Source organism: Hippocampus comes, unplaced genomic scaffold, assembly GCF_001891065.2.
Source record: "Hippocampus comes isolate QL1 unplaced genomic scaffold, H_comes_QL1_v1.1 scaffold317, whole genome shotgun sequence".
Lineage (NCBI taxonomy): Eukaryota > Metazoa > Chordata > Actinopteri > Syngnathiformes > Syngnathidae > Hippocampus > Hippocampus comes.
In genome coordinates, this window is record NW_017805531.1 from 101,164 (window position 1) to 114,923 (window position 13,760).

The 13,760-nt window shown below is 46.5% G+C and overlaps 1 protein-coding gene across 2 annotated transcripts; it reads right to left on the reverse strand.

Moving 5' to 3' along the window:
• Window positions 1-4,869: 4,869 nt before the first annotated feature.
• ednrba (endothelin receptor Ba) lies at window positions 4,870-12,913 on the reverse strand. 2 transcript variants are annotated; one of them, XM_019877977.1, is made up of 9 exons: window positions 12,674-12,913; window positions 10,603-10,812; window positions 10,234-10,482; window positions 9,580-9,692; window positions 8,907-9,111; window positions 8,011-8,160; window positions 7,358-7,491; window positions 7,184-7,292; window positions 4,870-6,321 (listed from the first exon to the last, which is right to left on the reverse strand). In XM_019877977.1, the coding sequence occupies exons 2-9, from the start codon at window positions 10,765-10,767 to the stop codon at window positions 6,184-6,186; spliced, it is 1,263 nt and encodes a 420-aa protein (XP_019733536.1). In that variant the 5' UTR covers window positions 10,768-10,812; window positions 12,674-12,913; the 3' UTR covers window positions 4,870-6,183. The 2 variants fall into 2 exon arrangements, with proteins under 2 accessions (XP_019733536.1, XP_019733535.1); XM_019877976.1 differs by lacking the exon at window positions 12,674-12,913 and adding an exon at window positions 12,501-12,623.
• Between the last annotated feature and the right edge of the window lie 847 nt (window positions 12,914-13,760).

Consider the following 13,760-nt stretch of genomic DNA (forward strand, 5'->3'; position numbering starts at 1 on the left):
ATATGCTTTTTTTTTCCTCCTTTCTTTTCTTTCCAAATCGCTAATTCTCCCATTGTTCTTCCTTTGAGCGGCAGCTGCTTTCAATCGCCATTGTACAAGCTGGATATTCATCATTAGCTGGCCCGTGCAGCCTGTTCATCGGTACTCTTGTCACACACTGTAGGTTTGTCCCTGCGGCCTTTGCACAGGGCTCGGAGTCTGTGAAGTGGCTGCCAGGCCCCCCCAAGGACACCGATAAGGCCCCCCGAAACGTTTCATTCCTCATTTTGCCTGTGCGAGGGTTTCGGAGAGCGAAATAGAAGAACTGCGGGTTTGTTGGACGGTAGAGAGGTTATGTGTGCTCGATGTGTGTGAACTAGGCCACGGTGATAACAGGACGGTGAGTGTGTGTGTGTGTGTGTGTGTGTGTGTGTGGGGGGGGGGGGGGGGGGGCAGCTGATAAGGTCGTCCAGTTGTTCACTGTAACAGGGCCTTGTTAAATGAACATTGAAATATGGCGCAAGGGGAGATTGGCTATCGGAGTGGTGGCCGCGATCACGGCACAATAACCGCTTTAAGACGTTAGCCGACGTTCCGACAGCGAGCGTTTATGTGTGCCGGCTCATCTTTTGATAAGTATCAGGTTTAAAATGTCGACGCTTTGACTTTTCTTTTATTCGCACCGCGTGACATCCAAAATACGGTGGGTGACGCTACAAGACTCTTTGGTCTTTTGCAAATCCATCACAGTCGTCAAGTTATGACTTTTATTACCGCTTATGAAATCCTAAGCAGAGGCGGGTTACCTTGTGTTGTCAATTGGTATCCATGCAGCAGGACCGCAGCCGGCCGGAGGATCTAAAAGAGAAAAGGAAGTCGTTGTCATCTGGCAAACATGAAAGTGTCATCTGCTTCAATACCAGAGATCAATTTTCTATTGTGAAATGTCCCAAGAAAAGTGACTCTTGATTAGAGATCAGTGGAGTTAGTGTTGCTCTTTCGGTCCTTGTCAGATGTTGCTCCCTCGCTTTTTTTTCCCTCCCTTGAACTGCCTCCCAAGTGAATTTTGATTGGTTACCCGTGTTGTGAGTCCAAGTAACCCTTAGTAACGATTGTCTGTGCGGAGCAAATGTAAACACGAGGGTATTTGCAATGTAAAGCGGAGAGCCGACTCGCAGGCAGACATCCATTCTAGAAAGGGAACCATGGCTGAGTGTGAGTCTGCTTCAGCTGCAATTTATGATTTCCTCTATTTTGCTGAACATTTGTGTTTCAGTTGCAGTATGACAAATGCTGACATTTGAGGCATCCTAAGCTTTCATCATATTTCATTCTGACTGAAGCTAACGCTGCCTCTCCACAGTCCCCGACACTCCCTAGTGGCAAAGCGTGGCACCAACACACTCAGTGATTTCCCATCCTTTCTTCCCGCTCCTTTTTCATGTGCTAACAGACGGCAGAAAAGCTACCACTACACCCGTATAAGTCCTCTGACGGTCCACTTGACTGACGGACGACCTAGAACTGCCTTGTGATCTCCTTGAACACTTTTTTTTTTCTTGAAAATTGTCCACCTGACTGTCTGCAGCCAGACCTGCGGTGGGTTCATGTAATCATTCAGGTTCGTTTAAATGCTTGAATGACTGTGAAGCTGAGCATATGGATCACTGCCGTGGATTGATTTCCTCCCGTGGGTATGCAAATCACAACATTCAAATTGCGATGATGTCACATAGGTGACAGGCAGAGATGGCAAATCCAGGTCGAGATTGTAGAAACCCAGCCAGACTGCGTTTTGATCTTTCTGGACCCTGGATTTGCCGTCTCTTGTTACGCTACAGGCAGGTCACAGGGGGAAGTCATCGAGCCGCCACCGGGACGAACCTGCTTAAAGTCACCAAAATCGTGGACCATCTTTGTTAGTCCGCATGCAGCCTAAACGGGCAGCATTTTTGCAACGGCTCCATGTGGCTCAGCGGCAATGTCGGTGCGGTCGGACTGCAGACGGGATAGCTGGAGGAGCTGATGGCGAGGAGCGTCACCAACATGAGGCCCGAAGAAGATACGAAGAGGAGTCGGCGTTTGAAAAGTAAAGAATACAGGCTCTAATTGGAGTGGGAAAGTGGAACCATTCTTTCTTGTACGTGTGTGTTACTGACCAACAGATGCTCGCTGTAGCAGACGCGAGGGGGGCGTCATGCGTGCATCTGTAATGAGCCGGTGGAATGAGACTTCGAATCGCTTTTCTTTCATCTCTAACGGCCTCCAAACAACAAAGCGCTTGTGGGATTGGAGGAAAAGATTTTGTTGGTTTCTCTTTGTGTGATTAGTTGAGTCTCATGTGCTCTGTAAAGTGCTTTTGTTACATCTGCAGCTGTTGTGGAAGCCCTTGATAAATCAAGTCGAGTTGAGTCAAGAAATAAAACAGTTGTCCTTCCAGCTAAGAATTAGGAGCACTGGAATTTGATTATGGACAAGCCACATGGAGACACCCCCCGCCCCCGCCCCGCCACCCCAACGTCTCAGTTCTTTTGCTGATATTAATCTTATCATTTTATGAGTCTTATATCGTGCCACTCTGCATTTCATACAAAGCTCCCATTTGAGGCTGTCTCTTCTCCATGGATAAGAATGCTTACGGGGTGGGGGGGGGGGAGTATATGGTTGATCACTTTGAAGATGAAATGTCTTCTCTGGAGTGTATTCGATGGAATTATCATCATAGGTATTGGCAAATCATTTTATTCTGTTCTGATTGACATTTTACACAACGCCCTAAGTAATTGTCGCCCTGCTCTTCTCCTTTCCTGCCCAACAAGTATTCTCATTTCCTTTCATTCCTGGCTCTGACAATAAACTCCCGTTGAAGCTGCCCCACCTGCTCGCTTCCTGAGTCCTCATTTGGCTACAAAGCTTAAGAACATAACCGTAAGAACGTCTCCTGATGTAAAAAAAAAAAAAAAAAAAATGGAGGAGGAGATAAAGGAAGGAAACGCTCAGGAATGTCAACCAGATGAATTCCTTTTGCCTCATTTTGCCGCTTGACTGAGTTTGTGAATGCGTGCGTGTGTGTGTGCGTTTTGGACTCCTGTCGCATCCTTGCATGTAAAAATATGTCAGCTATTGAATGTGGGAAGTGTGGACCAGAAATGGTGTGAAAACTATGAAAATAATGTGGGAAACATCTTGGGAGCGTTGTTGCTTTTTCTGCTTTTAAAGCACTGCGAGGTTCTCATTTGAGCTCGGTTCGACATAGTTTCCCTTTGAAGTATCTCCAAATAGCTGAGCAGCTTTTAGGCGGCACACACGCACGTACCCTGCTGGAAGTGGATTGCATTGGTGCCTCCCAAATATTGCTGCCAGACTTCTTGTGTCATCAATCCAGAGTGCATATAGAGATGTGAAGGGTTCCGGGATGTTGTTGGAAACTCGACTTATAAATCATTGCATTTCTGATAGAAGGGGTGTTCAAACTACCTTCTAGAGACAGTGAAGGTAATTTACGTTTTTTTTTTCCAGAGACAGCTGTGTACCTTATGCGCATAACCTTAAATATTTCAGCGTTTAAATGTCAACGCGGCCTTGTCTCGCATGCACAATAAACCATCTTCCAGTACAAGGTTAGCAGGAGGACACCTTCTTCAAATATTCAATGTCAAAAATCATGAAAATAAGCTGGAAAGTTTTCAGCAGATCAGGTTGTGTAAATAAGCAAATGTTAGCTCGTCCGGGAAGAAAATGTGAAAAATGTTCGGAGTTGGGGAGAGTAGGCTGGCGCCAAATCGATTCTGTGTGTGTGTGTGTGTGTGTGTGTGTGTGTGTGTGTGTGTGTGTGTGTGCGTGCGCGAGTGAAACCTAGGAATCAGCAGAGAAAAGAATGCGATGTTTATATATTTAAAAAACACATTTTGGTTGCACTGGTTGTTTTGAATTTTAGCACGCTTATAATAGCTCGCGGGACCTTTCGGTCGGCCCGAGACGCCACGGCAGCGAAGCGCGCAGACATACTTACTCCTTCTTAGCCTGCAGGAAGTAGAGCCGAGACGTAGCGTCGTTGAAAGACGTTGAAACTGCTCGCACTGGATTCTGGTCCGTTGCGGAATGCAAAGCAGCTGGATTTTCCAATAACAATCAAAACTCATATCGCTCAATAGCAAATGGTGAGTGCAAGGGAAGGCCCACGCAACGATGCGATGTCACATCCGTCGCTAACACGGCGCCTTGTTTGACTATTAATCGAGGGGGGGGGATTGCTGGGATGCTGTTTTGGCGAACAGAAGACGAGACTCGCAAAGATGGGAACACCAGATAACTCGACAACATTTCTCCGTTTCCCCATCGATACCATCAGAGGTACACAGTAATAAAGTTTTCATCTCAACATACCTGAGATTGAAAGTGTTGAGCTGTTCTATACAATCCGCACATGTTCATGAGACACTGCAGCAAATTGCAAATCTGTGGTGGTCCTTAAAGGGGAAGTCAAGTCAAACATGTTCTTTCCAATCATTCAAAAAAATGGACCCATTTTTAACCGTATCGCTGAGCTCCGATTGCTCGTGACCTGAGCCCCAAGGCACCGCGATGACAAGTGGCAAAATGGCCGCCGCTTGAGATGGATTACAAACAAGTTAATTTTGTTGCTTCATCTTCCACAAACGCAATATTCATCAGACCGCCATGTTTCGACGAACGGGGACGCATAGAACATAATGTTGCAAAGAACATTTTGACTTGACTTCCCCTTAAATGTTTTGTAAAAACGTGTACTTATGTTGCCTTGCTTTAAAAAAAATTGTATCTATATCAACTGATTTTACTGCTCGGGCCCACTTAACATCTAATTAGTCCATAAGTGGTCCCTGAAGTATAATGAGTGACACCCCCGCCGCCATAGGCAGATCCTTTATTATATACATCAAGACTATACTCCCAAGCCAAAGCATTTAAGTCTTGAAGATTTATTTTGTACATTAGATACTGCATCTCTGAGAATCGAGGCTTTGACCTGATAATCAAACTCAACAGTTGTGCGAACCTAACCAGAGGCCTCATACCGAAGGAATGGAGAAAGCGAGAAATGAACGCCAAAGGCTTTGAGAATGTAAACGGGGGTAGAGGACCTGGAAAAGGTAAAAGACACAAAAGGGAGGGGAAAAAACGGGCGGAAAGAAGACGAAGAAGAAAGCGAGTGTTGTGGAGGAGGGGTGCTGAGTGATCACAGGACAGAGATCTTCTTTGGCTCTCTGGCCGCTAATGTGTCATGCGTGACACGGGATTTAGCCTGCAGGAACTTTCCCAGGTCAAAGCTGCATGTGTGCGTGTTTTCGGGTGTAGTCGGGAAGTGAGAAGAAAATACAATCACAATACAGCTCTTGTGTTAGCTTTCCCGTCATATGACGCCGCCTGTCTTCACACTTAAGTCAATCACACGCGTTCGGCCACAATAACAGGCAACACTAAAACATTTATGGACAGTCGTCAGTGATTATGACCGAGGAACAGACTTACTTTGCATATATACACACATACTACATTTGTTTATTACAGAAATATACTCTTAGCGCATCCTGTACGTTGAAGGGCAGATCGTGATAAAACAAGAACGAAACGTGAAATCCTGAAGAGTCGGCTCAAATATCGAACAGCGTAACAAAACAGCTGAATGGTCTTCGCACTGTCGTGGCGCATCAGCGGTCCAGTCAGAAGTTGGAAAGAAACAACATGACGGCACAAATGCACATCTGGGGCAAAGCGTGGTGGAATTGGGCGCACGGGTGGAGATGTCGTTCTTTCGCTACTTTCGTGGGAGTGAACGCGGCTGACTTGCTTCCGCCGGCCATTCCGTTTTAAGGTTAGCGCAGGAGAGAGGCGCACACAGTCTTCGGCGTGGCGGAAGAAGAAACAGACTCATCCATGTCCATGCAGGAGATTGACGCAGTGCCCCATTATCATATATATTGTATATATATATTTTTTTATCAGCGAGTCAATGAAACAGAGAAACCGCGCCGTGATTTCGTACACGCAACGAAACGCGACTTAGACTTGGTTGGAGCGATCCCAATTTTCATGTCATCACAGGTGTTGAGTTCAAGACCTCCTACGATTTTGGAGATGAGCCTCTGGTTCCCTCGATTGTACAAACCTTGTCATTCTTTTGACCTCACGTTTCGTTCCTTTTTCAGGAGTAGCTTCCAATATTCAGGCCGTAGTAGACTTGTTGGTGATTCGAGAGTTGCTCTGGTCGGATGCTCTTTCCGTGACTTTCAGCTTCATGCACGACTGCTTCTCATCCATCATCAGCATCTCTGCCGGTAAGCACCAGCAGCACAGGCAGGACTGCAGGAAGTCGGGTGGTCAGAAAAGGACAAATTTAAAACAAGCTGTCGCTGAAGATACTTTTTCAGATGTCACGTCATTTGATTTCTTAACGTACGGTGGATATAAAAAGTCTACACACCCGTGTTCAAATTCAAGGCTTTTGGAATGTCGATACATTTTTCAAGATGAATGAGACCTATAATCTGTACAACTCGAGTGAATCCACCGCGGAGATTCGAAACCTTTCGAGGGGGGGGAAGTAAAAACAAACAAGTGAAATGAATTGGTTTCACAAGTATGCACACCCTCTTATGGTGAACAGCGAACGTGGCTGTGTTCAGAATTCACCAAACTCATGTGAAAGGGGACTCGGCACTCACAAATGTCAGATTTTAGGCAATTCCAGATTTTTTTCCTCCTTCTTCTTCTTTGTTTTCCTCATCTGAAAAGCCTGAAAGTTTTGTGCTCACACTGATTTCGATTTGGCACTATTAGCACTCACAAATGTCAGATTTTAGGCAATTCCGGATTATTTTTCCCTCCTTCTCCTTCTTTGTTTTCCTCGTCTGAAAAGCCTGAAGGTTTTGTGCTCACACTGATTTCGATTTGGCACTATTCCTAATTCCCTCCACCACTTCATGAGGCGGTGGTGTTTTGTCGGTGTTAAACATAACTTTTGGATTTAAGGCCAAAAAAAAAAAATTTGCCTTTGTTTTAACGGACGGACCACAACCCGCATGTGTTTGGGAGATTTTGTCATGCCGTGTACTTTTTTTCTCTAATCACAAAAACCTTGGAATTTGAACTGGCGTGGATCGACTTTTAATATCCACTGCCTGTCACTGCTTGACGCAAACATTGTGATGAATCTTTGACTTACCCTGAAGCAATTTTTAAATCGCTTGCTGACCATGTAGAGGGCAATCGGGTTGATGCAGGAGTTGACAGATGCCATATTGATGCCAATATAGTCTAAGACTAGAAAGAAACTGCAAAACGCAGAGTTGTCTGTCATGTCTCCTGCAGGTGAGTTTTGAATTTTATTGTCACATACCTGAGCAGTTCGCAGCGGTTTGGATCCTTCTCGTCATAAATGGTGAGTTTTAGAATTCGGCTGAGGTGGAGAGGGAGCCAGCACAGAGCGAAGACCAGAACCAGACAGAACACGGTCTTTGCAACCTCCCGTCGCTGCACCCGAAAACAAACAACAACAAAAAACATGGAGGGTATGTTGCCTTTTTGACGCAAAAGTCCCATGATGAATTCTTGCTCACAAAGAACACATTTTGTCTTCTTTGAGCAAAGTAATTACATTGATTATAATGTTGGGACTCGTTGAAGTTTTATTTATTTATTTATTTTTTTAAAGAGGAGAATTTTTTTGGGCGTGGTTTCCACTTTTGAATGAAGTGTCATTTTGATGGTAAAACCTTAAGGGCAAATTTTCTTTTTTTTCCCCCTTTCTTAATGGGAGTTCTTCACCTTTTTACCTGAACGGTATAAACCGTTTCCATGCCGTTGTTGTAACGACCACACTATTGCTGCTCGAGGGAATTTACAGAGCAGCGATCTGCCGGTTGCAGCCAAAAGCAGCGCATTCCAGTGAAATCCAATCCAGTCAATTCTATAAATCAACGCGTCCATCACTGGAGGCCACCCTCCGTTCACTTCAAATGGATACAAGATGAAGGCATGCGATGAGCAAACCTGTTTGAGGTGGTCACTGAGGGCGATTTGGACGCCGTTCTTCTTCCTCAGCATCTCGCAGGTCATCAGCGTGTAAAAAATGGCAGTGCAGGCCAGTGGCAGACAGAAATAGGCGCTGAACAGCCACCAGTCCTTCACCGATTTATAAAACTGGGAAAAAACAAAACGGATCATCAGCCACATATTTTGAAAGAACATCTGCTGCCAGGAATAACCATCGTGGAGCCTTTCTGCCCCGGGCGTGGCTCAAATCCGCGCTCCCATTTCTGCAATCTATCGGCCCAAAGACGCAGGGGATACATTTTACGACCATGTTTTTCTTTTTAGAGGACGTGAACCTGGATTTGAACAGCACCGTATTTCGGGCCAGAAGTCAACGTGATTGCTCCTCCGATCCAGTTTTTCAAAAGCCTGTGAAATCTTTTCAACCTTGGCCGAACTGGGAAAAAACAAACGGATAATCAGCCACGCATTTTGAAAGAACATCTGCTGCCAGGAATAACCGTCGTGGAGCCTTTCTGCCCCGGGCGTGGCTCAAATCCGCGCTCCCATTTCTGCAATCTATCGGCCCAAAGACGCAGGGGATACATTTTACGACCATGTTTTTCTTTTTAGAGGACGTGAACCTGGATTTGAACAGCACCGTATTTCGGGCCAGAAGTCAACGTGATTGCTCCTCCGATCCAGTTTTTCAAAAGCCTGTGAAATCTTTTCAACCTTGGCCGAACCTGGAAACGTATCACCCATCGTGTGCTTAACTCGGGTGATTCGATGACACACGTGCCGCGTCTCACAACGTATGCAATCCCGTGCGCGCGCGCGCAGAGCAGCAGCATGCGCAACCGTGTCAACGTATCCCATGCACTTACATGCGAGAGCTGCGTCTTGCGTCTTACCCTCATAAAGTCTGTTTTCTGCATGGGGTGCAATAAACAGATCCTCAAGCGCTCTCCTTTGTAGTCCATCGTGATCATGTCAAAAGCGACTGCCTCAGGCACAGCCAGGATGATGGATAACAGCCAGATGAGTGCGATTTCGATCGCCATCCACTTCGGAACGCCGATCCCTTTGATTCGGCTCCATGAGGTCACGGCGCGATATCTGAGGGATCAATCACGGGAGTTCAGCAAAACAACTTGTGGAAGTGATGTCTGGATCCACTCTCGAGACCTGCAGTTTTAATTGAGCTGGACCGACAGCCGCAGCTGTTGCGAAAGCGTATTTGAAATACCGTGAGTTGAGAGCTCTGCTATTTCCTTTCATTGCTAAGCGAAGCTAATTGGCTCTCATTTCAAAGGGTGAGTTGTAAAAGTCTTGCAATCTGACGATGACATGAAACATGTTGACTGCGATGTTAACCTGCTACTAAAACGACTATTTAGCCTTTACATGTGAAGTATCAAGAAAAAATCCAAATCCACCAGTTCGGCCACTTAATAATAACACATAAATCTATCACAGCTTTGCAGACATTTGGTGCAATTTTACCACTGACGCTCGAAGCACGTGTTACAGGTCGACATGAGAAACGGGACCAAAGGGGCGAACATTCTTGAAAGATGCGCTTGCCTGTCAATGCTGAGTGCACACAGACTGAGCACGGTGATCCCCACCGAGGCTTTCTGGACAAATGGCACCAGCTTACACAGAGCCACCCCAAAAGGCCAATCCTCCGCTAGGAGCTGGAGGGAGAAAGTTCAAAAGTCAAAGTTCAACCATGGGAGGGAGGGAGGGAAGCAAATTCTCTGGCCCTGTGTTGTTGTTGTTCTTTTCCCGAGTTTCAGGCATGCCGTTCAGAAAAGACATGCGGGAAGGTTTCAGTGGACAAAAAAAACAATCATCTCTGTATTCTGGTCAGGGTTAGAGGCTTTGGAAAATTCAGGGGCGTTTTCATCCGACATCAAAGCCCTTCTGGAACAATTCTGTAAAGGTACACACTAACCCCGTGACACCACTGCGCAACTGGAATGGACACATCCCGGCCCTCCGATATTGTTTTCACAACCTTATTAGCCCTTCAGTTAAGTAAACAGTTCCCCATGGAAACGCTGACATTTTCGCACACACGCACACACTCGCAAATATTCAAAACATTCACCTCATAACGTGCAAGAGACCATGGGAAATGGTGGGACTCAGGAACCGGTGGAAATATCATGAAGGTATGCGGAATTCCCGCCCCTTCGGGTTTGGGTTCCAATCGGAGTTGACATATAGGCTCACCTTGTAAACGTTGATGGGAATGCCGATGATGATGTGCAGCAGGTCGCCGAGCGCCAGGCTGGCGATGAGGATGTTCGGCCCGTTGCGCATGCATTTATTCTTGTAGATGATCCTTAAGAGTGTGGAGTTGCCGATGATGCCCACAACAAACACCAGGCAGGACACGACGGTGTTGATGTACTTGAACGTGTCTCGAATTTCCGTGGGCGCGCTGCACATGGGGGGCATTCGTCGGCGCGGCATTGTGATGTTGGGTCTCAGCGGACCCCGCACGTCCCGCTCGACGAGCCCGCGTCTTTGTGTGGCGGGCAGGGGGGCAAGGGGCAGTGGGTTTTTGGGGTTCAGCTGGCGTCGGCGCGGCATTGTGATGTTGGGTCTCAGCGGACCCCGCACGTCCCGCTCGACGAGCCCGCGTCTTTGTGTAGCGGTCAGGGGGTCAAGGGGGAGTGGTTTTTTGGGTTCCAGCTGCCCGCTGGCTGTCAGGAAATGAAGGCCCAGAAGGAGTAAGCCCAAATAGGAAAAGGTCGTCTTCATCCTGACGTTTGATTTCAAAGTTGACTCGATCCTCTTTGAAAGTGCCTAAACGTGACAGAGAACGGTCACTATAACACTGCACTAAACTGTCATTGAACAAACTGAAAAATGGTTTATAGACTGGATGCAAAAGTCAAGTGGTATTTTTTTTTCCAGACAATTAAGAGACAGAGAAACAGTGGAGCGAGAAGAGCCCACATCCATTCAGCCCTCTTTTTACAATAATGGGACACATACATCGTCACACAACTACCGGCACACTAATTAGACCGCCACCATGTGTAAGTTTGTTTTGTTTTTTTCCCCCCGCCCACAGCTGCCCTAAATTAACATCACTGGCAACGACTAAAATATTAACATTGTTTGTTGGTCAAGCATCATGTGGAAGCTCTTTAACCAAAATGATATTTCCCATCCATCCATTTTCCGATCCGCTTTATCCTCACGAGGGTCGCGGGCGTGCCGGAGTCTATCCCGGCCGTCTTCGGACAGTAGGCGGGGGACGCCCTCAACTGGTTGCCAGCCAATTATCAAGCATCATGTGGAAGCTCTTTAACCAAAACGATATTTCCCATCCATCCATTTTCCGATCCGCTTTTTCCTCACGAGGATCGCGGGCGTGCCGCAGTCTATCCCGGCCATCTTCGGACAGTAGGCGGGTGACGCCCTCAACTGGTTGCCAGCCAATTGCAGCGCACACAAAGACAAACAACCATTCACGCTCACAATCACACGAGAGACAATTTTGAGTCTTCCATTAGCCTTCCATGAACGTTTTTGGCAGGTGGGAGGAAATCAGAATACCCGGCGGAAAAGCCACGCAGGCATGGGGAGAACATGCAAACTCCACACAGGAGGGCCGGAATCGAACCCCGTGAGTCTTCCATTAGCCTGCCATGCACGTTTTTGGCAGGTGGGAGGAAATCAGAATACCCGGGAAAAAGCCACGCAGGCATGGGGAGAACATGCAAACTCCACACAGGAGGGCCGGAATCGAACCCCGTACCTCTGCAATGTGAGGCGGACGTGCTCACCGTTCATCCGCCGTGCCGCCCACATTTTTTTTTTTTTGGCGTGATTACAGTATAGTTATTTGATTGCATTGCTAAAGTAGAAAAAAAAAAAGTTTTCGTGGTTCGACTTAAGTCAGCTGCCTTAGATTTGGGTCTGAAAGTCTGTACACTGAAAGACGAGCGCTCATGTGTGATGGTGTTAATTGACTGTTGCGTGATGTGGGGGGGCAACTCACAGTGACACAGCACTTTTGATTTTGTTAACTGCCTGGACTGTCCTGATATTTGCGCTCAAAAGTCCCGACAGGTTTTTAGGCAGCACCGGCTGGTTCGCTCCACTGTCCTGTCCTGTCCTGTCCTGTCCTGTCCCATGCTGTCATGTTTGCTACTAGTTGCGTGCGTTTTTTGTTTTTCTATGACAGGGCGTGGCACTGACTTTGCCCCACAGATAAGATTTTAAATGATAAGGTTAAAAAAAATCTTGCCCTGTCCCACCGCCGTTCCAATATCGATCACAATACCTCCAATATACACAAAACCATAAAAAAGTACCTCAAACTTCTCTGTCGCACAGAAAAACATAAAAAGCCGTACAAATGTGACACTGCATGACCAAGCAGGTGAACAGGACAGGTTAAAAAACAAAAACAAACAAAAACACAAGACAAAAAAAATAATAATAATAATACACTACTGCCCAATATCAAAGTTCTGACTTACGTTGCTTCTCGCTGAAGTCGAAATGATCCAGAAGATGTGCTTCTCAGCTCATCATGCCGAGCCTCTTACAGCCAGCGATAGATTTCCAAACTGGAGGGTAGGCCGTTCCTGAAGCGACCGCCCGCTCATATATAAATAATACACCCCTGCCCAATATCAAAGCTCTGACTTACGTTGCTCCTCGCTGAAGTCGAAATGATCCAAGATGTGCTTCTCAGCTCATCATCCCGAGCCTCTTACAGCCGGCGATAGATTTCCAAATTGGAGGGTAGGCCGTTCCTGAAGCGACCGCCCGCTCATCTCCAACAGCGCCTCGCCTCTTTGGGGGACGACAGTCCCAAGTTAAGCTCCGGAGCTGTTCCCCAGAAGCCGTCTCATCCTCTTCTTTCCAGTACTGGCTGAGTCTCTGTGTGTTCAGTCAGGCGCCTGGATTCAAAGGAAAAGGGCCTCATCAAAAATCAAAGATGTTTTGATCCGATTGCAAGTATTTTTTTGTGATTTTTGCGAAAGCGCCCAACTGGGTTTCCTCCCAAATTCCAAAAACACGCATGACAGGTTAATAAAACACTCGAAATTGTCCCGAGGTGTGAGTGTGAGCGCTACCACACCATCAGACAGGTTACACAAGATCCGTTCTTGTATCACAAACAAATATGTGAAGGGTAAAGGACAAAAATCTCATGAAAGAAAACAAGAATTCTCGCTTTCTATTTGAGTTTTTGAGCATGTCAGTAAGGCACCTCGACTTAATTTGCCGTCTTTGGCAGACGGTGAAGGTGTCCGCCCGTCTCACTTCTCCTCCAGGCACCCCACGGACTTTGAATTGGATCTTGCTCTGACTTCAGTCTTATTTTCAGCAGGATAATGCCTCAAGGTTTCTTTTTTCCCAAAATGGACGGGCGTTTGGAACAATTCATAAATCCTTCTATTTTGACAAACGTTCCAGCTGAGGGAAAGAAAAAAAAAAAAAACGAAGATGCTGCCAGCACCGTACTTCGCTGTGGGTGCAGAATACTTCACATTCCAAGGTGTGTGAAAACTTGGATTTGACAGATTTAAAATGATTTGCAGCAACTACGTCAGCAAAAATATGTCGTATTTCTCGATATTTCGCCTTCTTTGTGGCTTGTTCCTCTTTGTTTGTCATTTGTCGGGTCACCCTCGGCAGCAATAAGCGAAATCAAGCGTTTGTCCTTGACATCTCCGTGGAGAGCTTTTGGTCCACTCTTCTTTGCAGAACTGCTTTCGTGAGCATGAACA